This window comes from Pogona vitticeps, chromosome 4 (assembly GCF_051106095.1).
Source record: "Pogona vitticeps strain Pit_001003342236 chromosome 4, PviZW2.1, whole genome shotgun sequence".
Lineage (NCBI taxonomy): Eukaryota > Metazoa > Chordata > Lepidosauria > Squamata > Agamidae > Pogona > Pogona vitticeps.
The window spans coordinates 201,219,682-201,244,799 of record NC_135786.1 but is presented as its reverse complement, the minus strand read 5'-3'; the positions used below and the strand labels follow the sequence as shown (position 1 = coordinate 201,244,799).

At 40.5% G+C, this 25,118-nt stretch overlaps 1 protein-coding gene across 2 annotated transcripts in view; it reads right to left on the bottom strand.

The window, feature by feature from the left end:
* PREX2 (phosphatidylinositol-3,4,5-trisphosphate dependent Rac exchange factor 2) overlaps window positions 1-24,176 on the bottom strand; it is a 148,355-nt gene extending 124,179 nt beyond the window's left edge. For both annotated transcript variants that reach the window (XR_012086917.2, XM_020812432.3), the window contains exon 1: window positions 23,571-24,176. Coding sequence is in view for 1 of the 2 variants with exons in the window: in XM_020812432.3 (XP_020668091.3) it covers window positions 23,571-23,711 (141 nt within the window). In the remaining variant the exon portion in view is untranslated. The remainder of the gene's footprint in view (window positions 1-23,570) is intronic.
* Between the last annotated feature and the right edge of the window lie 942 nt (window positions 24,177-25,118).

The following is a 25,118-nucleotide window of genomic DNA, read 5'->3' as shown; positions in this document are numbered from 1 at the left end:
GCTACTACTACTGGTAGTTCAATAGATTCACAATCTGTCTTTACCATATGTAAGTATTGACTGGACATAAAGTATTGCTTTCAGAGCCAGTCTTTAAGAACTACAGAAGCAATCATTTTCTTGGAAACTTAAATCACTAAGAGATCAATTTGCAAACTAAAATATTTTCCTAGTGTGCTGACAAGCGAGAAGTTTCTCAAAAATAAAAGCACCAAGGAAGCATTTTTCCTATATACAGTTATTAAACACATATTTATTCATACGAAAAAAGATACAGTGCTGCCTCGACTTGTGAACATCCCTACTTATGAACATTTCGAGTTACGATCAGCTCCAGCTGCAAAATTTTGCTTCTACTTGCGACCGGAGCTTCCACATAACAAACTGAAAAAGGCAGGGGGGAAAGGTGGGAAATTCAAATTGCCAACTGTAGGTGGCAACAAGGCTGCTTCTTTGTAGCTCTTTCGCCCCAAGAGTCAGACAATATGCATCATTTTCGGAGGCTTGGGACTGCCTCCTTTTGCTTCTGAGACTGTGTGTGTGTGTTTGCAGGGAGGCTTCAGGCTGCCTTGTAAGGTAAGGTGCTGTTTTCTGCTTTTTAAAAACTGTTCTGGGTGTTTTTACAGCGTGGTTTTGAGCTAGGGGGGTTATGTTTCTGTGCTGTAATGGGTCTTGGGGGGGTTGTTTTGGTTTTTTTCCCCATTTCCGATGGGTCTTGGGGGATTTGTTGGTTCCCCCTCATTCCCGATGGGTCTTGGAGGGGTTGGTTGCTTTTGAGGAGAGTTCCCCATTTCCAATGGGTCTTGGGGGATTGGTTTGTTTTTTGAGCTTCCCCCCCATTTTCGATGGATCTTGGGGGATTTGGTTGCTTTTGGGGTGGTTCCCCATTTCCGATGGGTCCTGCATTCTTCCCTTGCTTTTTCCTTTGCATTTACGACCTGCCCCCTTTGTTCTCTGTGCATTTCCAATCTGCTCCATTTGTTTTCTGTGCCTCTCCAATGGGTCTTGCAAGCTTGATTGCTTTTCTTCCCCCTCCCCTTTGGCCGGAAAGGATTAATCGCGTTTCCAATGAGTCTTACAGTGATATTTTTTGTGATTTTTTTTTCAGCCGGAACAGATTCATTGCATTTCAGTGCATTCCTGTGGGAAATGGTGCTTCGACTTACGACCATTTCGAGTTATGTCCATCTTCTGGAATGGATTATGGTCGTAAGTGTAGGGACCACTGTAAAAGGTTGTAAACTCCTACAAGCAGGTAAGCAAGGAATCACTGGGGAGCAAAGAATCACTGAGGAAAGGAATACAGATTGTCTGGAAATACTGAAGGGGCATTGTTACAGTAAAACAAGTATCTCTGAAGAATAAAAAGTCACTTAAGTAAACACAAACAACTGTTGACACAGGGATGATTAAAGTCTGAAAAGTTAAATGGAACATACTATTACATGGCCTCCTATGCTTGTAGTCATCTGCCATCTGCTTGTATCTAGTCATTAAAGAGCCTTATTCCCAGATGGCCTGTTCCTTATTTACACTCTACCATATAGTTCTGGTTGATGACAGGTTTTTATGTTATCTCCCACACAGAAAAGAATATTTGATGCTGTGTTTTCATTTTCTTTTTGGCAATCTTTTTATTACAGCTAATTCACTGATGCTACAATTCTACCTCTCCAACCTGCAAACTTTGAAAAGCTCGAAGTCACTATTTATGTTTTGAACAACTGGACAATATTTAGTACCTGTGAGATAGAATGTGTGGTTTTATAAGTGCTCCCTGGGGCTTGATTTGATTTTAGTGGGATGTATCTAATCCAGGAATTTGTCTCCCTGGCAGAACACTGAAAAATCCACCTGGGAGCAGGTGTATGAGTAACACTTTGTAGAATGCAAGACTTGTCTTCTTAACAGACAGATTCAAATTGCAACTGTTTTTGTGAGTGCTTTTCACAGAGATTTATGTAGAACAGGGTGGGAGAAACACGGAGGTGTTATTTGCTCTCAGCTGTTTGCTTAGCATTATCATGATCATCATCATCATTTTAGAACTGCACAACTGGAAGGACCCTTGGGATCATTGAATCCAGCCCCGTCAAGGAGGCAAAGTGAGAAATCAAACTCCAACCTCCAGCTTTGCAGCCAGATGCCTAAACCACTGAGCCACAGAGAAGCCCCCAGCCCTTTTATCTGACAGTGTTCAGTAAAGATGGCTACTCTTTTCCCAGTACTGTACTAATGTCTATATGTTCTATTTTTCAAAAACTATGAAAATTTCACAGAAACCAGGAATGCCAAAACAAGGAAAATCAGACCACTCAAAACATGGTGCACCTTTATTTCAACCCCAAATAATCACAAGAAGCGATATCTACTATTTAGTTCTTTAAAGGTGGTGGGGAGAGACTCTCTTTATTGCTAGGATTAAACCAATTAAACATAATGAGACTTCCTTCTCCCAAATAGAGATTGATAGGACTAAATGAAAAATGGCCAAAATCCTCTTTGTTAGTTTAAGCCAAATTGGAACTTTCAGTTTGTTCCTCCGTGGTAAACAAGGCTTTTCTGTTGTGATTCTCAGGTCATGCACACATATGCACCAAGTCAACATGCATGCAGTTCCTTCAGAATTGCAGCAGATACCATTTGTTCACTAGGGAGGAAAAGACTGAAAATTATGATATGATTTTTCCTAAGAAATAGGATCACAATATGCAAGGGACTTGAGTCCATCGAAAGTGATTTTCGAGATTTAAATCATTCCCTACCTCATTCCACAGCTCCTGAAGGCTTCCTCAGGAAAAACAAAATCTCTAAGTATCCCCAGAACCTTGGGGGGAGGGGGGGGAAACTAGGTGCTTTTACTTGCCTAAAAGCATCTGCAGCAAGGCTATGGCTAATGACATTATCCAACAGGATTTCAGCCACTTATTTAGTATAAATCTTTAACTATCTGTTCCATTATTATAATAAAATGTGGTTATTTTAGTTCACTTTAATTAGACCCTTGGTAACTTTGATGGAACAACAACTTCTCCCTACTTCGCAAGTTACAATCATATAGCACAGAATTGGGACGGAGGGGCCAAATACTAGAAGCCACCTTAATCCTGAAACATTTATCCCAAATTTACCCTGAAATAACAAAGCTCTTGCTTTCAATTTTTGAACTTTCAACTTGAGATTCCGCATCAAGGTACAGGGCTTGTACCTTGGGATCCCTGCAATTATGCTCCCTCTTGGTTTAAAATGCTACCAATATAAGAGAGCCAGATATTATATTTATGGCTATTGATCAACTTAAAAATGAAATTTTCTGCTCAGTAATTCTCTGCATGAAGTAACGTAAAGTACACCTAATAGTTTTTTCATCGTCTTTTCTTCTCACTGTGTGAAATGTAGTATATTAAGAATAATGCCAGGAAATTGGTCTTTTAATTCTACACAAATGTGTTAACTTCTTTCCACACATCACCATGCTGTTTCTACAGGAAACAAATTCCTTTGTATATTATACACACAACTGGGAATGTGGCTTGATTGGGGAAGGCATTTTCCTGTTGTTTTTGCTGTTGTTCAGATACAACTATGATAATTTTCTTCAGACAAATGAACAAAGTAAAATTATTTTATTTTCATTTTAGGTGTTGTTTGTGCCAGCAGCTTATTTTTAAAATACAATTTCAACAAAACAGATCAATGCTTCTTGTATTTTAAGCAAACTAAACTACAGTATTTTATGCTCTATTTTAATTCCAGTGTTTCATTTCAAAATAAGACAATTCATGTAATAAGTGTTTCACAAGCTCTGGATGAAACTTAGTGTCTTCTCAATGCCAAATTCACAATGTATGTTGCTATTATTGGCACAGAAAATGGTAACACTTAGAGTGAATATAAGGTGCAACAATTGTTATGCAACTGTATTTGATGTGTTTATTTTATTTGTTTCATTCCTATGTCATGGCTCACAATGATTAAAGCAAAGACTAAAATCACATCAAATTACAAAATAAAAAAACAAATACAATAATTTAAAAGGTTTTCTTAGCATTTAAAAACCTTAAGAACACGCCATAAAAGAATATAAGCCTAGCATTCAAGAGGGACTCAATTTTACCTGGTTTAGTTATTAAAAGCATTTGTAAAGAGGCAACTCTTTCTAAAAGGGACAAAAGGGAGGAACAGCATATTACAACCTCAGAACAGCCACAAAGAAGGACTTCACTTGTGTCCCTATCAAATGTGTCTTTGATGACAATGGAATTGAGAAAAGGACCTGCTCTAAAGATCTTAGAAGCTTCAAGGACTCAGAAGGAGAGACAGAATTCTTAAGACAGGACCCAAACTGTTTAGGGCTTTACAGGTAATAGCCAGCACTTTGTACTGAGTCCAGAAACAGATGGCAGCCAGTGATGCTGTTATAATAACGGAGTTACATGCTCCCTATAACCAGTGACAGTCAACAGTCTGGCTGCAGCATTTTGAACTAACTGAAGTTTCTGAATAGTCTTCAAAGGCAGACCCATGGAGAGTAATCCAGATGAGATGCAACTAAGGCATGTTTTACTGCACTGTGCCTCCTTGACATGGTCTCTCTATATAGAACTAGTAGTGTTTATCTGCTCAGATATCTTTAGATATCTAAATAGTGTTGTCCACTTATTTCCAAAATGTTCCCAAATGCTTTAAATTTACCTGCCTTCACCCCAATGGCCCATAGACTAGAAATGCACAATATACATTCCAGTTCCCAAGGGATGCAGTAACCATTGCTTTAATTTCCTATGCAAGCAAAGTAACCAGCAACGTATTGCAACAAAGCTCATATGGAGTGAGAAGTACCTGATATTTAAGCTGGATTTCAAAAAGAAAAGGGCATTTGAGATCACATTCAAATATCCGCTGGCTACTGGAGAGCATTAAAGAATTTCAGAAGATCAGCCTGTGTTTTATAGATTACAGCAAAGCCTTTGTGTGGATCATGAGAAACTAAAGGTTATTCTGAAAAAAAATGGGTATGCCTCAGCCCTTGATTGTCCTCACGTGTAACTTGTACTGTAGACAAGAAGCTACCATTAGGACAGAATAGGGGGAGAGAGAATGATGTTCTATAAGCAAAGGGGTCAGACAAGGGTGCATTTTCCCCTTTATCTGTTCAATGTGTACACAGAACATATACAGAAAGCTGGACTAGATAATGATGGAGGAGGAGTGAAAATTGATTGAAAAAACATCAATAATTTAAGATATGCGGTGACACCATCTTACTGGAGAAAACAGCAATGACTTGAAACCACCTCTAATGAAACTGAAAGAAGAAAGTGCCAAAGTACGGGCACAGCAAGAAACAAACAAAAAAAGAAAGAAACAGTGGCTCAGCTACTCAGTTGAAATAGGCAAATGATAAACAGATGACAAAGAAAAGGCAGAAGTGCTCAATTCCTACTTTAGCGCAGTCTTATCCCAAAAGGAACAGCCTATGCTTCTTCAGGCAAATGTGAAGTACAAATAAAGGGGATATGACTGCAGCTTTAAATTGATGAACAAATAGTCAAGGAATACCTTACTACTTTAAATGAATTCAAATCCCCAGGACCAGATGAAGTTCATTGAAGGATACTCACGGAACTGGCTGAAGAGACTGAAGAACCACTGTCTATCATTTTCTTTAAATTGTGGAAAATGGGTGAAGTGCCAGATAACTGGAAGAAGCTAATACTGTCCCTATCTTCAAAGGGGGAGAACCTGGAAGCTACTGATTGGTCAGCCTGACATCCCACAAAAAAATCCGAAGCAGATTATAAAGCAGTCACTGTTCAAGCATTTTGCATCTAGAGTATTGTAGTACTCTTTCAAGTTCTGGATACTGCACTTTAAGAACCATGCCAGGAAACTGCAGGAAGTTCAGAGTAGGGCAAAAAGGATGATCAGGGGACTGGAAAACCCTATTAGGAAAGACTGAAAGAACTGGGCATGTTATGTTTGAGGAAAGAAGATAGGAGAAATATTTGGCACTTTTCAAATACATGAAAGATAGTCATACAGAGAAAGGGCAGAATCTGTTCTCGATCATCCCAGAGTGCAGGACACACAATAATAGACTCACCTACAGGAAGCCAGATTTAAGCTGAATATCGGGGAAACAACTTATCAGCAATGGAACCAATTACTTCAGGATGTGGTAATCACTCCAACACGAGAGGCATCAAAGAGAAAATTAAAAGTAAGTGCATAAGTGTGTTTCCATAGGTGAAAACTCAACAGATTTGAGACCTTTTGAATTCAAGACATCAATGTACATGATGTACAGATGTATGCAAAGCCTGGTGATGGAAGTTAAATCAGTACAGACTATAAATTGGAGCAATTTGGAATACTGTATTTGCTGGCGTATAAGACTATTTTTTGGTCCTGAAAAACATGCCTCCAAGTGGGGGGAGGTCGTCTTATACACCGGGTGCACTTCAGTTGGGATAGACATAGCTGCCCATAGTGGCCTTCCGATGCTCGCCCGGTGCCCATAGTAGACTCCCGATGCCTGCCCACCTCATTCTACATACCATCCAGTATGGTGCAGTATCCAGCGCGGCCGTGGCGAGCATCAGCAGCAAGACAGGGGTGCCAGCCTTTTCGACATGATCAGCCTGTTCTGCTCGGCGGGAAGCAGCGGCGCTCCGGCCCGCCCCTTGTCTACGCAGAGCTCACACATGCGCACTTGTGCCAGTCACAGGGAGATGCAGGGGCTGGAGGTGCTACAGCCGTACAATAGTGACAATGAATAGCACCTTTTATTTGGTGTGTGGAAGGTGTGTGGAAGAGGGGGTAGTCTTATACGGCGAGTATATAACAAACTGAGTGGAAATGTTGGGGGCGTCGCCTTATACGCCCAGTCGTCTTATACGCCGGCAAATACGGCATTTGTTTTGCATTAAATGGCACTGTGGTGCCCAAGCTAAGCCATCTCTAAACTTAGAGAAGAAAAGGCACACATTACTCTCTCTGTCACATACAGAAAGAAGATCCAGTTAAACAATCTTCTTTCTCTCTTTTCTTCCTTTCTTGGAGGAAAATTAGCATGTTTAGTGACTCCCTGCTGTTTACTGTTATGTACATTAACATATATATTTTACAACCACATAATGAATCACATAATTATATGCCGTAATTATAAAAAGCAAGCAAAATTTAATTAGAAGTAAGCATGCATATGTGATTACATTATTGAGATCTGCAGTCTACCATTCTATCATCTCTGTAGTCACACTACCAAAACTGGCAAAACATTAATTCATAGGTTGTAAATGTTAATGTCTTACAAACCTTTATTGGGAAAGGAAGTGCCAATTTACAGACTCTACCAAAAATCAACAAGTAAGAAAGAGCAAAAAGCAGATTAAGGTAAAATAACCAGAAAGATGTACATATACCATATTCACAAAATGGTAAGTAGTGAGATAACTTTGCTCAGCAGTTAATGCAGAGACCCAAGAAAGAGCCAGCAGTGATAAAGCCATGGCAACCATTTCCAAAATCAACACATTCTAAAATTGCCTCCTTAAATCTAATAAAGAGGAATGCTGAAGAGATGCTTGTGTATTATTTCTGTCCTTTGCAAAAAACCTCCTAAGGGTAGGCGGGCGGGCGGGCGTACGTATGCACACATTTCTTCAGCCCTCAAAAATATCAAAAATATATTATGTGCCTCTCTGTGTAAAAAGTTTGGAGACCACAGGGTTAGAACCAGCAATGAATTGTGCCTGGAAACATATCGGCAGCTAGTGGCGCTGATGTTAAAATGAGGGATATGTGATTCCTGTGACCAGCTCCAGTTAACAATCTGGCTGCTATGTTTTGGATTCACTGAAGCTGACACTTTGCAGAGGCAGCTCTACAGAGAGTATGTTACAGTAAACTAGTGAGGATGCAATTAAAGCAGGTGTCACCATTGCCAGATCCAAGATTGAAATGGATCTAGGTGTTTCTGCTGTTGACAGACTTCAAAAGACTGAAAGCGGATTTTGACTGTCAACCACAGTATCCATGGCGGGGGGGGTTGGGGGGGGAATCAGTGGCCCGGCTTTATCTTGACTCCAGTCCTTGCTCGAGGACTGTCCCCAGAGAGTACAGTTGGGTGAAATGGTCTGTTCCTCTTTGACTTTAAATTGTGGAGTCCTTCAAGGATCAATCATCTCCTTCCTGCTGTTCAATATCTATAAGAGACCACCGGGAGAAGTCATCCAGAGATTTGACACCCAACTATCCTTCCACCCTTCTGCAGTAAATATCATCCCATCCTTTGAGCACTGTCCTGGACTGGATGTAGGCCAACAGGCTGAATTTGAATCTGGACAAGATGAAAGTCCTTTGGGTGGGGGCTCCCCTGCTGCCTGCGTATTGAGGGGCTTCCCTTACTTTCAGGCATTCTCTCTTTGTTGTTTTATATATACATACAGTATATACATAGGCAAAGAACTCTTCTACATTAATAAATAATACAGGTGGTGCTATTGATTATTTAATTCTAAGTGACTAAACAGCCATCTATGTTTTTCCTCACACACCACATAAGTTTTAAAAAGCAGAAACTGGAAGTGAATGGAAAAGGTTTTGACTTTCTATGGTAATTGTATCTCGACTTCCTTTTGACTTTACATGATGTATTAACCATACAACTGGAGCAAAGGAAAAGGAAATCACACAAACTTATCAAAAGATCACAGCCAGCTAGAGTCCTCCTCCCCCCACAACACATTCAAATTATTTCACAAACAGCACTTTCTCTTGCAAGCCATTATGCAGTCATAAATTAATAATGAAATTAATATTTTCTATGAATAAATGTCTGGTTGTCTGAAAGTGAGATATGGAACAGAGCCAAGATTAATATGTAAGAAATCTAAATATAACTCCTCAGCTACCTTCAGCAGGCATAAAATGGGGGAAGTCTTGAAAGGTCAAGAAACACATTGCATTACATTGTAAATAAGAACAGCTGTATAAAAGTCCTTAGGTGTATGGGCATTGGCGAGTTACTCGTATTGCAAAATAGAAGAAATAAGTTGTTACTTGCCAAAGTATTAGTAGTGATGTATGGAATTGAGAGTTGGGCCATAAAGAAGGCTGACCACCGAAGAATTGATGGTTTTGAATTGTGGTGCTGGAGGAGACTCTTGAGAGTCCCCTGGACTGCAAGGAGAACAAACCTATCCATTCTGAAGGAAATCAACCTCGAGTGCTCACTGGAAGGACAGATCCTGAAGCTGAGGCTCCAATACTTGGCTTTCTCATGAGAAGAGAAATCTCCCTGGAAAAGACCCTGATGTTGGGAAAGAGCAAAGGCAAGAGAAGGGGACGACAGAAGACGAGATGGATGGACAGGGTCATCAAAGCTACCAACATGAATTTGACCCAACTCTGGGAGGCAGTGGAAGACAGGACGGCCTGGCGTGCTCTTGTCCATGGGGTCACGAAGAATCGGACACAACTTAATGACTAAACAACAACAATAGAGATCATCCTTAAAGCAAAGAACAACACTTTCTGAAATCCACTCTGTAACTCTAGTGAAGAGCAAACCTCCCAGAGCAATTAGAAATTAGGAGCAGCATAGTTTATTTACCAATGCTATGTAAAATTTGTACCTTCTCATACTCCTTGCCATCACTCCTTCCATTCTATCTCTTAGTATCTACCTACGTTGACTCCATAAGCCCTTATTGAACTCCTGGACCCTGTTCCCTCTCTCTCCACATTCACATGGAAAGATAGTACTGTATTTTGCCATCTATAAAATGAGACTTTTTACTTAAATAATTAGACCAAAAATTAAGGGTCGTTTTATACACGGCAGGCAGCCGCTTTCCCTGCCTTTTGTGAAGCCACAGAGTAAAGCAGCCGTGGAAGGGCAGCACATTCACACTCCTTTGATTCTGAAGCAGCCATGAAAGGGTGCGAGGATCAAAGTGGCGCCAGCGCGCTGCCTTTTCATGGCTGCATTAACCATTTCCTAAGCTCTGCAGGGCTTAGAAAGTGGGAAACGCAGCTGGCAAGCGTGTGAATTTTCTAATTTGGGGGTTAGAAAAGGGGGATCGTCTTATACTTTGGGTCGTCTTACAAATGGAAAAATACGGTGATAAGTTCTGACGCAAGGCCTCCTTCCCTAGTGTCAAAAAGTATCAGGAAGAACCAGCACTGTATCATTTCTAGAGCAAGGTGTGCAGAGGAAATCCATTTTACAAACAGTCCTGTATTCATAAGGATTTTAGCTTGGTCTTTCATGCACAACAAAACTATAAAAAGTTTCTATTCCTAGCTGTTCTGCCCGAGTGGGATTTTCAGATGGATTGTTGTGCTGTTTTTTTAAATGTTTTTCAATACAGTGGTAGCTCAACTTACAAACGTCCCTACTTACAACCATTTCGAGTTACGACCAGCTCCGGTCACAAAATTTTGTGTCTACTTGTAACCGGAACTTCCATTTATGAACAGAAAGGCGGGAAATTCAAATTGCTAAATGTACGTGGAGAAAGAGGCTGCTTCTTTGTAGCTCTTCCGCCCCAGCAGTTAGAGAGTGTGGGTTGTCGTTGGAGGCTTGGAACTGCCTGGTGCTGCTTTCTGGTTCTAAGTACTGTGCAGGGTTTTGCAGGGTGTGTTTGGGCTGGGGGGGAGATTATGTTTCTGTGTTGTGATTTTTTTTGTCTGTGTTTTGGTGTGTTTATTTTTTTCAACTTGCTGTGCTGTTTATTTTTGAGATTGTTTGTTTTTTAATCCCCAGCACCTTCAGACAGGGCTGCCGTGTGCTTTATTTTGGGGGGGGGGGGTTGCTTTGGTTTTTTTTAAGCCCCAGCACCTTCAGACGGGGCTGCTGTGCTCTTTATTTTTGGGTTTTTGTTTTTGTTTTTAAAGCCCCAGTGCCTTCAGACGGGGCTGCTGTGCTCTTTATTTTTGGGTTGTTTTTTTTCTTCAAGCTCCAGCACCTTCAGACCGGGCTGTTGTGCTGTTTTTTGGGGGGGCTGTTTTTAAAGCCTCAGCGCCTTCAGACAGGGCTCCTGTGTGATTTTTGTTTGTTTGTTTGTTTGTTTTTTGGGGCTGGAACGGATTAATCACATTCCAATGCACTTCAGTGGGAAATGGTGCTTTGACTTACGACCATTTCAAGTTACATCCATCTTCTGGAATGGATTATGGTCGTAAGTTGAGGCACCACTGTACTGAGTTTAATTACCAATTTAATATAATATCTAATTCTTTTTAATATTTGTATACTTACTGTTTATATCTTTCAAATATTCCTTTTTTAATGATATCAGCTGCCTTGGGTCCTTTTGAGGAGAAAGGTGTGATAAAAATATTTTAAATAAATAAAATAAAATAAATAAGTATCCTTACAAGTATACTTTGTTGTATCTAATAAATAGGTAAAAATATTTTGCAGTGAAGGCAAACTTGTAGTATGTAAACTGATATGCTCTGCCATACCTTGAAAAATATATCTAAAATTTCACAGATACATAGCTATTGGATAATACATTATGATTGTAAAGAAAGATGATACAATTGCAATAGTCTTCTTGATCATGTAACAGCCATAATAGTTGCAGCACATTTTGATTTTAGTAGCAACAGCTCTAATCTATGTATCAGAGCAGAACATATGTAATAATTTTTAAGACTTGCTTCGGTATATAGAGATAGGAAAAGAAAGGATGTAGTGGAGAAGACTGGGATTACAGAAAATACCAATGATATATTGATGTATGTATGAATTAATTTGGCTAGAAAAATAGATATCATGTAAATTTTGACTGAACCACGTGGTACAGTCCTCTCACAAAACTGTAGTATCTCTGCTTTCCTATGAAGAGTTACATGAAAACACATCCATATGCTATTTTGACAAAGAGCAACTATTCACATCAGCAGTTATGTAATTCAGTCATGTTAGAGGATTGTACTACTACTGCCCAAAAACATTAGAAGTGATTCTGCATAAATCAGCAAGAAATAAGTTATTTGGTTCAAAGCATGCAACACTTTTTATGAGAAGCTGAGCAGCTTGTGTGCGTGGGTAGAAGAGAGAATATAAATTCTGCAGAACAGAGATCATCTTTGACTTAAAATGTAAAATTGTACACTTAAAAAGAATTCTGCCCTTTACTCTCAGAAGGAGATAGGCAGTAATTCTAAGTATATTTTAAAAGTTTTTTTAAAAAATATATTTCTTCAATGACACATTAAGTTGTGGCCTAGACATTACCAAGCCAAAAAAAAAAGGCAGAAAAAGGGTGGGCTATATATAAAAAGCATAAATAAAGTGGAACAGCATTTAGATCTGTGAGACCAAGCTTAATAATAAGCATATGGAATTAAAAACAGATCTTTGTCACAATGCTTAAATTATCTGGTATCCTATGATAAACTAGGCACCAAAACCTGTTATCATTTTAACTTTTGAAACAAGTTATATTCCACAATAATTAGCTGCAGCAAAGATGTGCTTTGGGGGAGTTTGTTTTGTTCGCCATTATTGTTTTTACTTTTATTGATCATGGCTTTTACTTTACTACCTTTTCAATAGAATATAATGAGTATCTGTCTGATTTTCACACAGCTGATTGGTGGTTTCAAAATGGCCACCGGGTAAATAAAATGGCTCCCCGCTGTTTTCTGGGATGGATTCCTTGCAAGACAGCCACCAAAAATGGCCGCCCTATGGAGGATCTTCGCTGGACGGTGAGTTTCCAGCCCATTGGAACACACTGAAGGGGTTTCAATGCGTTTCAATGGGCTTTTTATTTTCGCATTACGTTTTCATTCTACAGCGATTTCGCTGGAATTAATTAACGTCGTAATACAAGGCACCACTGTATTTGTCAATGTAGTCAACCTCCTAAGACAAGTTTTGCACTGAACTACTGATACAGGCAAGGTGACCTGACTTAAATGAGTTGCCACAAGATAAGTCCAACTTTGATTTATCATATAAAAGGCCAAGTTAGTGGCAGATACTAGGATTTAACTAGTGTGGAAAAATGTGCTCCATACCAATCTAAGAGTCTGAAGAACTGAAGAAGCTACTTGGATGAGTAGTGAAACTTTTCAACCTAGTAAGAAAGAAGTTCAGTTGCTATGACTCAACTTCCAGATACATTGTGAATAGTGGCAGTGCACTGTGCAACAAAATAGAAATACTGCAGGACTTGTTTCAGTATTTTTGTTTGTTTTGTAATAGTTCCAGTCTTTTGGTAACTCACTGCAGACATTCAAAGAAGTAGCCATGTTAATCTATGCAAGGATATGGAACAAAAGAACCAGAGGCAAAACACTGTGGTGCCTGAAGACTAACTGCTGTGTTTTAATAAGAGCTTTTGTGGATCAAGACATTAAACTTTATGGTTGTCATATTTATACCTGGCCCCATGTCCAGATGAGGATACAGATACTGGACAAAATGAAAATAGTTTTTTAATAAAGGAACAGGAATAATTTCAGTTCCAAGGCAACAAGGCAAGAAGAGCACTGTTGACACAAATGGCAAGTGTGGGAATTAATAAAGGATTTCACACTTGACAATGGCCTAGAAATCCTTGATTGATATTCTGTCCTTTAATGTGTGTGTCCAGCATAAGCATGTACCTTATCTCAGCTCTTTCTCTTTCAAGTCTAGTGCTGTAGTGTTGTTTTTCCCCCCTTCTACTTGGTTACTTTCAGGTCATTACTTTCAGAGTGCCCTTCTGCACACTACCTGGAAAAAGCATGACAGTTTCTACACAAAATTAATAGACAGAAATCTGACATCAAAAATGGCAACACACAAAAAACTGTTTCAGAACATTTCAATCTACCTGGACACCTTTTTTAACCTCTTTTTTTAAAAGAGCTCACATTAAAATATAGCAGTTAATCTTTAAAGTGCCACAATATTTGTGTCTTGTTTTTCTGTTTTTGTAGACAGTGCATTCAAACAACACAGCCACTGTGCTCTGCTTGGTGCCCTCCTCAGCTTGGCACTGCGGGTGACAACCCAGCTAACCCACCCTAAAGCTGGTCCTGTTTGCAATGGCATTCACATGTGCTAGGTATATAATACAAAAGTATGCAATCCCCACCCACACATACAAGAGGATTTGCTGGAAAACAAGGCAAAGTTCATCTATATTACTGTATTCCCAAGTATTATGTATGGATATGAAAACTGAATGTTACAGATTTGGCAAAGCTGCCAATGTTGGGCCCACTACCACGCTTCCCATCGCATCTACTAGAGAGAGAACTGCCCCAGTTACTGGCACTATGTGAAGCTGGTCAGGGAGGAGGGGTCCAACTGGATCGCAATGCAACTCGGGAAAGGCCCGACTCAGTTGCTTGGGCTATCAGCCTGCAAGAAACTGGGGACAGGTGAGAGGGAGGAGCCTGAACAGGGAGAGGCCCTGGATATAAAAAAGTTATATGCCCCAGGGAAGAAGAGGGTGAAGATGCGGATGGTGAGGAGATGGAGGAAGAGGCAGCCAGAAAGATTGACTTGATGGATTCTTATTGACTGTATCCTTAGTGATCTCCCCAGGAACTGGGCTCTGCAGACTGTGCTAAGCTACATGCTAGCCCAGGTGGTACAAAACAACAACCTGCCCACCCCAACCCAGAAGAAGTAGTGGAAAGGTCAAGTGTCAAGCCTCGCAACTCTGCCACATCTCTCACAGATTTGGAGAGATTCAGGGTGAGACCAAGAGCCAGGAAAGGTCAGAAGACTGCATAGTGTGAGCTTCAGTAACAGAACGCAATGAGACCACATGAACTGTCCTGCTCCTATGTGGATTCCTCAAGGCCTTTTGATTATAGGCTCGTCATTCCTGGCAGGAGACGGGACGACAAGCCTCCCTGCCAGGTCGAAGAGTAACTCACCAGTCGCAAGCTCCGAAGTGATAGGAAGGATCACAAAGCCGGCAGCAGCGGCAAAATTGTGAGTGGACGGTCTGGCACCAGGGGGCTGGACCCTCGTTATCGCCACCTGTGCAAATACCACCATCTCTACTTTTGATGACTCTGCGCTGCCGCCCCCACACTCATGGAGGGCCCAATAACAGGAGGGGAAATCATTTGAAAGGAGGACATTGGATCCTGAAGGAGAGCTATAAAGGTATCATGGATCACAGAAAGACAAATAAGTTGGTTCTAGATAAAATCAAGCCTAAATTCTTACTACAAGTCCAAATGCCTAAATGGAGTCTGTTACATTTCAGATATTTAATAAAAAAAAAAACTTAGAAGGCCGTAGGAAAAGAGGAAGACTTCACATGAGACAGGATGACTCTACAAAGGACGTTGTAGCCTTTGCAGAATCTACACAGGACTGTTAATGATCAACCTTTAGGACTTCATTAATTCAGAGGGTCACCATAAGTCAGAAGCCATGTGATGGGATGAAGTCACCTGAGATAGGCATAAGCATGGTTTTTCCCAGGCCAAGTAAAGTAAAAGAAGAAGGTTCCAAATAATCTTTTGTGGCTCACTACAAGTCCCTCTCCTACACATACCATCATCCATTTATTATTATGAGGAAATAAAGTTGTTTATTTCTGATATTTTCATTTTCTATTTTTTCTATATTTTTGGAAATATATCATGTTTGATCATCTGCTTCCCCTCTCTTATTTTGATTCAACCCAATAAAAATATTATCTTGCCAATATTTTGATATTACTTTTTTTATTCATGTGGGTTAGAATAACTACGAACATTTTACAAACAGATAATCTCACATCAAACCTTTATTTTTCTGCATCTGTTCTTGCAAAATCAGGGACAACAGGACAATTAATTTCCATTTATCATCCTTTTCTTCCTTTGATTAACACCTTTGTTTAACCCCCTTATGTGTCCCTGACTACATGATTTTCATTTATGCCAAATATAGTGAGACAGGAAGGGCATGAATAAAGAACTAGACATTTACAGTAGGACCCCACCATTTCCTCAGGATTGGTATCTGTGGTTTCAGTCATCTGCAGTCTACCACACTCCAATATACAACATATAAATGGACAGGCCTTGTGACCATTGTCTTGCCTCCTTGTAGGCTGTATATAGGGTTCACTACTATATGTGGTTTCAAGTATTCACAGTAAGCCATGGAACAGATCCCCTGCAGATATGGGGGGCCTACTGTTTTCCCATATATTGTGGATCTGTAAATCCTTGAGAACAGTTATAGCACTTTCTCCTGTTCAACAGTTGTGTGTCCCACTTGCCTATGCAAAAGAAATGTTTGAAATGATAGTTTGTGAAGGTGCACATCTCACAGACAGGAAGTGTCTCTTCTGTCAGAGTACAGGTCCTAGATTAACTACACAAATAAGCATACTGTTTTATGTTAAGGCCTGGGCCTACCTATTCACTGGTCAGAAAGTTGCCCATTCTGGTACAATGCTCGTGTGGCGTTCAACCTCGTGCCCCCTTGCTTGACTGTCAAGACTCAGAACACTCGAAGGCAAACAATCCCCTCTTTTACACTGCGGCCACCAGGTGATCACTTAAATCACCATTACTTCAGGAAGATGAAGATTCAGTTCCGCACTTTAAAGTCTTTTAAATATAATTTTGATTATTCATTACAGAAATTGATAGTGATTCATGGATATCTTCTATAGGTAAATTTATTATTAACAACAATCTTCTATTTGATAATACACTCCTAACTAATCACCTCTCAGATTTCCCCAAACTCCACACTCTATCCCCTTCTCCACTCTCTCACACTACTCATATTCTCCCCTGACTCTCTCTCAGGCTCCGCCTCTTATCACATCTCTCTCGGCTCCGCCTCTCAGCAAGATGAATATGCATGAACAATTAACATAACAAAGATGAATCATTGACATAATAAAGGGGAATGCTACAGATGGTTCTAATTAGTTTAGCAAAGCAACTAAGATCTGTATAACAGCAACACAGGTAAAATATGTTTCCACAAATATCCGTACGCTCTGCCATTTAGCTTCAGGTTTTTTTTCTAAGTATTGTAATGGGGATCTAGCTGACTGGATAGCTCAGTGGTTTAGTTGTGAGTTTGATTCTCCACTGTGCCTCCTAGGAAAAGAGTCAGCTGTATAGTCATGGGCAGGCTGTACAGTCTCGGGGCACCCCAAGAAGAACCACTTATGTGTATTCTCGGCCTTGAAAACACTGGAAAATGTCACCATGGAATCTAATTGATGGTACACAATTATTTTATAATGGGGATCTGGATCTCCAGGCCACAGTACAGTTTGCATTTTTCTTATAGCTTGGACAGTTAATTTTTCGAAATAGTTAACAAATACACTTAACAATCAAAACTAATTAGTTATTTCTGCTGTTTTTTTAATAAGTCCTTATTTTCTTATTAGTCAAGAACAACTAAAATAGTTATTTTAATAATAGTTAAATAAAGCATTGAATTATTATAAGCTGCTGGTCTAAGGTATAGCACTCATCCGAGTAGCCATGCCCCTGCCCCTGCAGTTATAAAAAGAACTGCATCACAGTAACTAACTATTATAATTAGTTACTTCTACACTCTTTCCCTCCAGTATTGGGCCCTGCATAACATTTTAAAAACTGGTAAACAGCTAGAGCAGACAGCCAAGAAATGCAAACAACAGCCTTTGACCTCTGTATTTGGATTCTTTTCTCTAGTCATCTCTGCCAATCAACAATAACATTTGGTGTACCTGTTACTGTTTAAGAGGACAGAGGAGTTTTTTTCTTAAATATATTAATCCTTCTAGAGCTACTTATCTAGAACTGGTGCTAGCTGATGTGGAATCTTAACAACTAAACTTCAGATAACTATTACAGATATGGCTGTACATCCTGTCCAGGCATTTTTAGCTTTTAAAAAGTTCAGTCTAAGACTTAAATGTTTACTTTATTTTTATTTCCTGTTTACTAGGTCTGGGGACTGAATGCGTGTTGATATGTTTATGCCTACAGCTTTTCAATGTAAGCAACAGTCTGTTCTGAAGAGTCTTAATTACCTCTGACATATTAATTTAATGGCCACTGTCTTTGCTTTAGTTTTGCAGCATGATCTGCTCCAAAAATTTGGGCTCCAATCAAGTCAGTGGCAAAAGTTCATTTTGAAGTCTCAAGAATCAGTAATGATTAAAAATATGAGACCTATATTATACGTTATCTAAACAGCAAAATCATAGACAATATGAGAAGTCAGATTTTCATTCTAAAAAAGACATTCAGAGGAAGTGAAGACTGAGGAATTAAGGGGTATAAAATTCATTTTGATATGATCAAAACACACAGACTCAAGTAAATCAGGAACTACACAACACTAAAGCAAGGTCCCATATAGGCACAGTCCTTCTAATATTTAGATGTAACCTAAATTTTTATATGGGCACTGTGAAACTAGAGGTAGAGATAGGTGTAGGGTGGGTGCCAGTGGCTCTGTCCAACTGACATGCCACAACTACAGCATACCCACTGAATTTATGGGATTTGTATAAGTTTTGGCTCAGTGTTCAAGAAGTGATTCAATCAGTCTACGTTTGTTCTACAACTGGATTTAGACCTATGTTTGTTCAGCAGACAGTCCATCGTTGAAAGTAAGCAGAAACTGAGAACCAGTTCTCACATTATCTTCCTTTTTCACTGAGGTAATAAACTGTATTAAGTGGCTGAAATGCAGTAGTAAATTACAACTATATTAGGCCTATTGAATCAAGATGGATTTGATTAATCATCTCCTCCATAGGTCCCACTGATGCAATGGGCCTCCTGTATTGATGTTGTTTAGCCACTTAGTCGTGTCCGACTCTTCGTGACCTCATGGACCAGAGCACACCAGGCCCTCCTCTTTTCCACTGCCTCCCAGAGTTGGGTCAAATTCATGTTGGTAGCTTCAGTGATACTGTCCAACCATCTCATCATCTGTTGTCCCCTTCTCCTCTTGCCTTCACACTTGCCCAGCATCAGGATCTTTTCCAGGGAGCCTTTTCTTCTCATGAAATGACCAAAGTATTGGAGCCTCAGCTTCTGGATCTATCCTTCAAGTGAGAATTCAGGGTTGATTTCCTTCAAAATCGATAGGTTTGTTCTCTTTGCAGTTCAGGGGACTCTCAAGAGCCTCCTCCAGCACCACAATTCAAAAGCATCAATTCTTCTTTATGGTCCATCTCTCACTTCCATACATCACTACAGGAAAAACCATAGCTTTGACTATGTGGACCTTTGTTGGCAAGGTGATGTCTCTGCTTTTTAAGATGCTGTTGAGGTTTGTCATCGCTTTCCTCCCAAGAAACAGGCGTCTTTTAACTTCATGGCTGCTGTCTCCATCTGCAGTGATCATGGAGCCCAAGAAAGTAAAATCTGTCACTGCCTCCATATCTTCCCCTTCAATTTGCCAGGAGGTGATGGGACCAGTGGCCATGATCTTAGTTGTTTGTTTGTTTGTTTGTTTGTTTGTTTGTTTGTTTTTGTTTTTGATGTTGAACCTCAGACCATTTTTTGCACTCTCCTCTTTCATTCTCATTACGAGGTTCTTTAATTCCTCCTCATTTTCTGTCATCAGAGTGGTATCGTCTGCATATCGGAGGTTGATATTTCTTCCGACAATCTTGATTCTGGCTTGGGATGCCTCCAGTCCAGCCTTTCGCATGATGCATTCTACATATAAGTTAAATAAGCAGGGAGACAATATACAGCCTTGTCGTACTTCTTTCCCAATTTTGAACCAATCAGTGTTTCCCTATTCATTTTTAACTGTTGCTTCCTGTCCCACATATAGGTTTCTCAGGACTGTAGTAGTGACATTCTACCAAATTTCTGTCAATGTTGATGTTTTTAGCTCTTCAACAAAATAAATCAGACAGCAAACTCCAAGTCTATGGAGCTGCTAATGAGCAAGTGTACTGGGCTGGTTCATGAGAAACGTATGGTCTCACACAAAGAAAAAAAGCATCAAAAGTTGTAGCAAATAGGGATGCACACAAACTGACAGTCTGGCGACTCATGCCAGTTGGTTTATAGGCCAAACATCTGTTCAGCACTTCAAAGCCCTGCCTCCTCTGATGGGCACCCACTCAGAGGCAGAGCCCAGAGGAGGCAGGGCAGGGAAGGCAGGCCACTGCCTCCAAGTGGGTGCCTGCCAGAGGAACCTGATAAATGAACCAGCATGAATTGCCAAACTAGCAGTTCATGCCCATCTCTACTAGCAACCCTTCTGCAAAATCATAGCATTTTTGTTAATGTCAGGAACAACACAGCCAACATAGGACTCAAAAGAATGGTCCATACCAGGGCAATGTACCAGCTCCTATTTTGTTTAACATCTACACTAGACATGGGGGGGATGGGTCTCCATGGCATCTATGGTGCCGCAATTCAAATTCCCAGGGATACAAGTACAAATTGCCCGTATCTAATCTAGAGTAATGATGATTCACTCCCTTAAGTCACCAAAATTTTATTAATATTGACAGTCCCATACTTGGTGCTCAGTCAGATGGCTTTCAGATGGTAGAACATCTTCTAACTAATGTATTAGAACAGTGGTCCCCAACCTTTTTGCCTCCATGGACCAGTTTAGCATGCATGCGGCGGGTGTCCATGCGGGCATGTGAGGGGCCGTGTGTGCATGGGAGGGGCTGTGGGAGGGGCTGTGCATGCGTGGGACGGACCGTGCATGTGTGGGAGGGGTGTGCATGCATCTGTGCATACAGGGGGCCGATTTGTCTCCGCAGCCCAGTCCTGGCAATGCCAAAGACCGGGACTTGTCCACGGACCAGGGGTTGGGGACCCCGTATTAGAAGAGCCTGGAACATATTATGATAGAAATCAACTCAAACCCAAGCCTCCTAAGACTCAAATAAGTTCCTTCCACCTGAGAAACAAACAAGTTACCTGAAAGGGCATGCAATCGGATCACTGTTTTATGCCAGACACCTAAGTGTTCCTTTGGAAATTCCACGAACCTATAAGAAACACTTGCAAGTGAAGAGAACAGGCAAAATGACACCTACATCAGCATACTCTATGCCTGTCAACATATACTATGGAAGACTTTGATGTTAGCTGCTCCAAATGATTTTGATGTTGCCTGTTCCTGGGCAATAAATTTATCTGATAAATGTATTAATCGTACTGTGGTGCCTCTGACACAAATGAAAAAAGGCAAAACAGATTGCTGTTACAATGAAGGCTAAATTACAAAGAAGAGAGACATGTGCAACTAATTTTCTACATATAGCAATTAACTGCACCATCTCACTTGCTGTGCTATGAGCTAAACATTTCCATGGAGGGAGGAACCAATCTGAAAACTAACGGTGGGTGAGAGAGATTTGAATCTAAGTGTGAAGACATCAACCTAACTGCAAGGTTCAATTTCTCCTGCCATTCTACATTATTCACGAACAATGGCTTTTCAGTACAGCAGGGATCCTTTTTAAATTTAAATTTTCAACCACTTTCAGAGTTCCAATACAGTTTATTCTCACTACAAAGGAATTTCTCTGAAATTTCCCATGCCTTTAACTGATCAAAGAAGCAAATTATATGACCCAACTTCTTAGATCAGATTTTGCCCATGTAGTTCAACATTGCCTATTACAGGGGGTGGGAAATCAGTGGCCTTTCAGATATTTTCAGTATTTATTCTCATCAACCTATGCCACCACAGCTAGTGGTCAGTTATAATGATTGCTGGACTTCAAAAACATCTGGAGGAGTTTAGGTTTCCTACCCCCAGAGTTGAAAATATTGAACTTCCGGGTTTATAACTTCTGCTAGGCTCTCCAGTGTCTCTAGTAGAAGTGTTTCATGTTACCTGTTACCTGATATTTTTTAAAGCAGATGCCAGTGCTTAAGCCTGTTAAATATGATTTATACCTTCTTGGCACTTCTAGGAGCAGAACAGCCCCCCCGCGCAAAAAAAACCTTCACATTTTTTATGTAAGAGAGAAAATGAATGACAAATACTAAACTATAAATTATACAAATCAAGTATTTTGATGCATATACTTTTCATAACTACAGAAAGATGAACAGAATTGCTTACAGTGCTTCTCTATAAATCATAATTTATTTCAGCATCTATGCTGTTATTCCTCCAACCAAATATCAAGCTAAGAATTTTTTGTTGTATGATACTGAGCAAAAAAACTTTTTTAAAAAATCAAGCATCCTAAAACACTTAAGAAGTTTCCTGTTTGAATTATTTCCCTTTCAGACAGGATGGGGGGCAGGGGAGGAATAAATGTGAGGGATATTAAGACAGGCCTTCTACAAAATTAAGCAGACAACTTGAGATTTGTTTATATCAGGAGCATCTTAACTGATGCTGCTGATAAATGTGAAAGCAAAGCAAGGAAGTAAACATATTGATGTTTATATTACCATTGTCCAAAGACCTACATTCTTTCTTTAAGACTGCTTCATCGAAATGGAAAAGTGTCTTATACTATACTAATTTTGAGTATTGTTTCATAATGGTGGTTCATATAACTGTATGCCACCTTCTGCTTTTTATACACAACTTATAGGCCTAAATCCAATTTCTAGTCCGAAATAAAAGAGACCCATTAAATCAATTGCCAAATGATAAGTCAAGATTTATGTAAACACAGCGGACTCAAAGACTTCTATTCTAATTGGGACTAGCAGCTGGATTTAAGCCAAAATTTGGAAGAATGTAGACTTAATCATGGCTAACCTAAATCATATTGATTTCTGTGCATTTGCTCTAAGCATGACAACAGACTGCAACCCATTATTATTTCTGTAATCAACATATTACCAAAACAAGATCTGCCTAGGATGAGGCGGGGGGGGGGAGGAGCAAATGTTACATGTGGCTTTAATATTGAACAACTGTGGTAGATCAAGCACACACACCCATCCACACACACACCATTACCGCCTGCCAGAACACTGTGTTTCAAGGATTATTTAAATACAGAGACTACAGCACTGTAGGAGCTCAAACGCTAAAGTTCAACAGTTAACATCCTCCACAAGGCTGCTCTTCCAAACGTATCTGAACGCAGCAAACTTCATTCATAACTCCTGAAGTCTGTGCTGAGAGAGGTCACCTGATACAGGGGAGGTTTTCTGGGAAGCTGGGATTTAAAAGTGAGTACTGTACGTAGATTGTAATGATCGCTTTTTTTAATCTCTGTAGCACAAGAGCAGCACGTTGACGTCAGGGGAGAAAAGTTAAGGCCCCCAAACAGCAAGCAAACAAACAAACCAAACTTTTTTTTTTTTTTTTTTTTTTTTTTTTTTTTTGCAAAAGGGCATCTCTTTTTTTTAAACCGTCCCAGATTCAAGGAAGGGAAGCGTGTTACTTTTCTGTCTTTTTCACTGGAGACCCCAGAGACAGGATTCCTTCCATGGCATCGCTCTCCTCCCTTTCGGCAGTCACACTGGGGAAAAGCCCGGGTGGGGGAGGGGAGGGGAGGGAGGGGGAGGGTCGGCCCGTTTGTTTGTGCACAACAAATAAGGAAAAAGGCGTCCGAGGCGGCAGCCCAATGCAGAAGCTGCATGGCGGGGTGGGGGAGAGAGAGTCTTTAACTCACCGACACCAAAAACTCCAAAGTGCCCACATAGTCCCGCTCCGTCTTCAGCAGCTCATTCAAAACGCACACTCGAAGGCGAAGCTGCTTCTCCAGGTCTTTCCCGCTTTCTCCTTTACCGTCCCCTTTGCTTTCTTCTGTCATGGCTTGCCCCCTCGCCCGCCCGCCTCAAGAAGCGACTTTTAAACTTCTCTTCCTTTTTTTCCTCTTGTTTCTGAGGCGACCGGCGAGAGAAAGTTGCGGGGCGGGGTGTGGAGGGGGGAATTGCTTCAGGGAATCCTCCGCTAAAGTTCAGAAAACAGAACAACAAAAGAGCCCCCTCAGTCCCATCGCGGGGAAGACCTTCGACGGACTCTCCTTCACGGCTCCCACAGAGGAAGAAGTGCGAAGAGACTCAGTTTTGTTTTCCTCTCCCCTCCCCCCCCCACCCTGAAATGTCCTCTTTTTTTCCCTCAGTAAGGAAGAGGGAGCCAGCCAGCCTGGATGGAGGAAGTGAGTGGTCACCGGCTGCCGGCTCTCTTTCTGTGACCGAGAGATTTGCAGGCTTCAAGAAGGAGCAGCAGCAGCAGCCCTTGGACATTAATCAAAAGCTTTGTATCCATGTGACTCCGACCCCTTCCCTCGCCTGCGCCAAATCTCAGGAAAAAGCAAAGGAAGCACAACCTTGGGAACGGTTGCGTGCCAACAACTGCTTGTTTCACACACAAGCTTGTGCGCTTTGAGTTTGTTCGAGGCTAATTGGAGATCTCCCAGTTGAGAGGCTGCGGCTTTAAAATGTCCCGAACGAGCTTGACTGCTGAGATTTTGGCTCTGGAGTTTATTATTCTTTGTGGTTAACAGTCCGTCATGGGGGGGATGCCCCCTACCCACATATTCCCACCCACCTCACAGAAGTGTTACGTAAAAACAGTTATGGGCATAAAATATAAAGTGAATCTGTTAAGGACTTTAAACAAGGGGGTGTATAAAAACATTTTTCTTCTTTGTATGCAAAAGAAAAGGCCTCCTGCAATCAATTTACTGAAGTATTCAGCAACAACCTTCAGAACACGGCCAAAGAACCCGAAAAACCCACAACAACCATCAGATCCCGGAGGTGAAAGCCTTTGGGAATACATATTCAGCAATTTACTCTACTTTGAGCCTGTTAACAATGCAATGAATTGATCTGGCAATAATTGTATATCCAGCTATGTTTTTTAAATATTTATTTATTTATATGCATATCCTGTTTTTCCCCCCAATAGCTGAAAGCTCCTTGTTCTAGTTACGGTATTTCCCCGAAAATAAGATAGGGTGTTTGTTATATTAATTTTTGCTCCAAAAACACATTAGGGCTTATTTTCAGGGGATGTTTTACTTTACAGTCACCTCATCTTCTGGTTGCTGCACAATGCTGCACAATGGTGGAGAGCAGGGTTTCACCTAACTGGGACTTGTTTTTGGGGTAGGGCTTATATTTTGAGCATCCTGAAAAATCATACTAGGGCTTATTTTCAGGTTAAGTCTTATCTTTGGGGAAACAGAGTAGGACTAGGGAGAGAAAGAGAG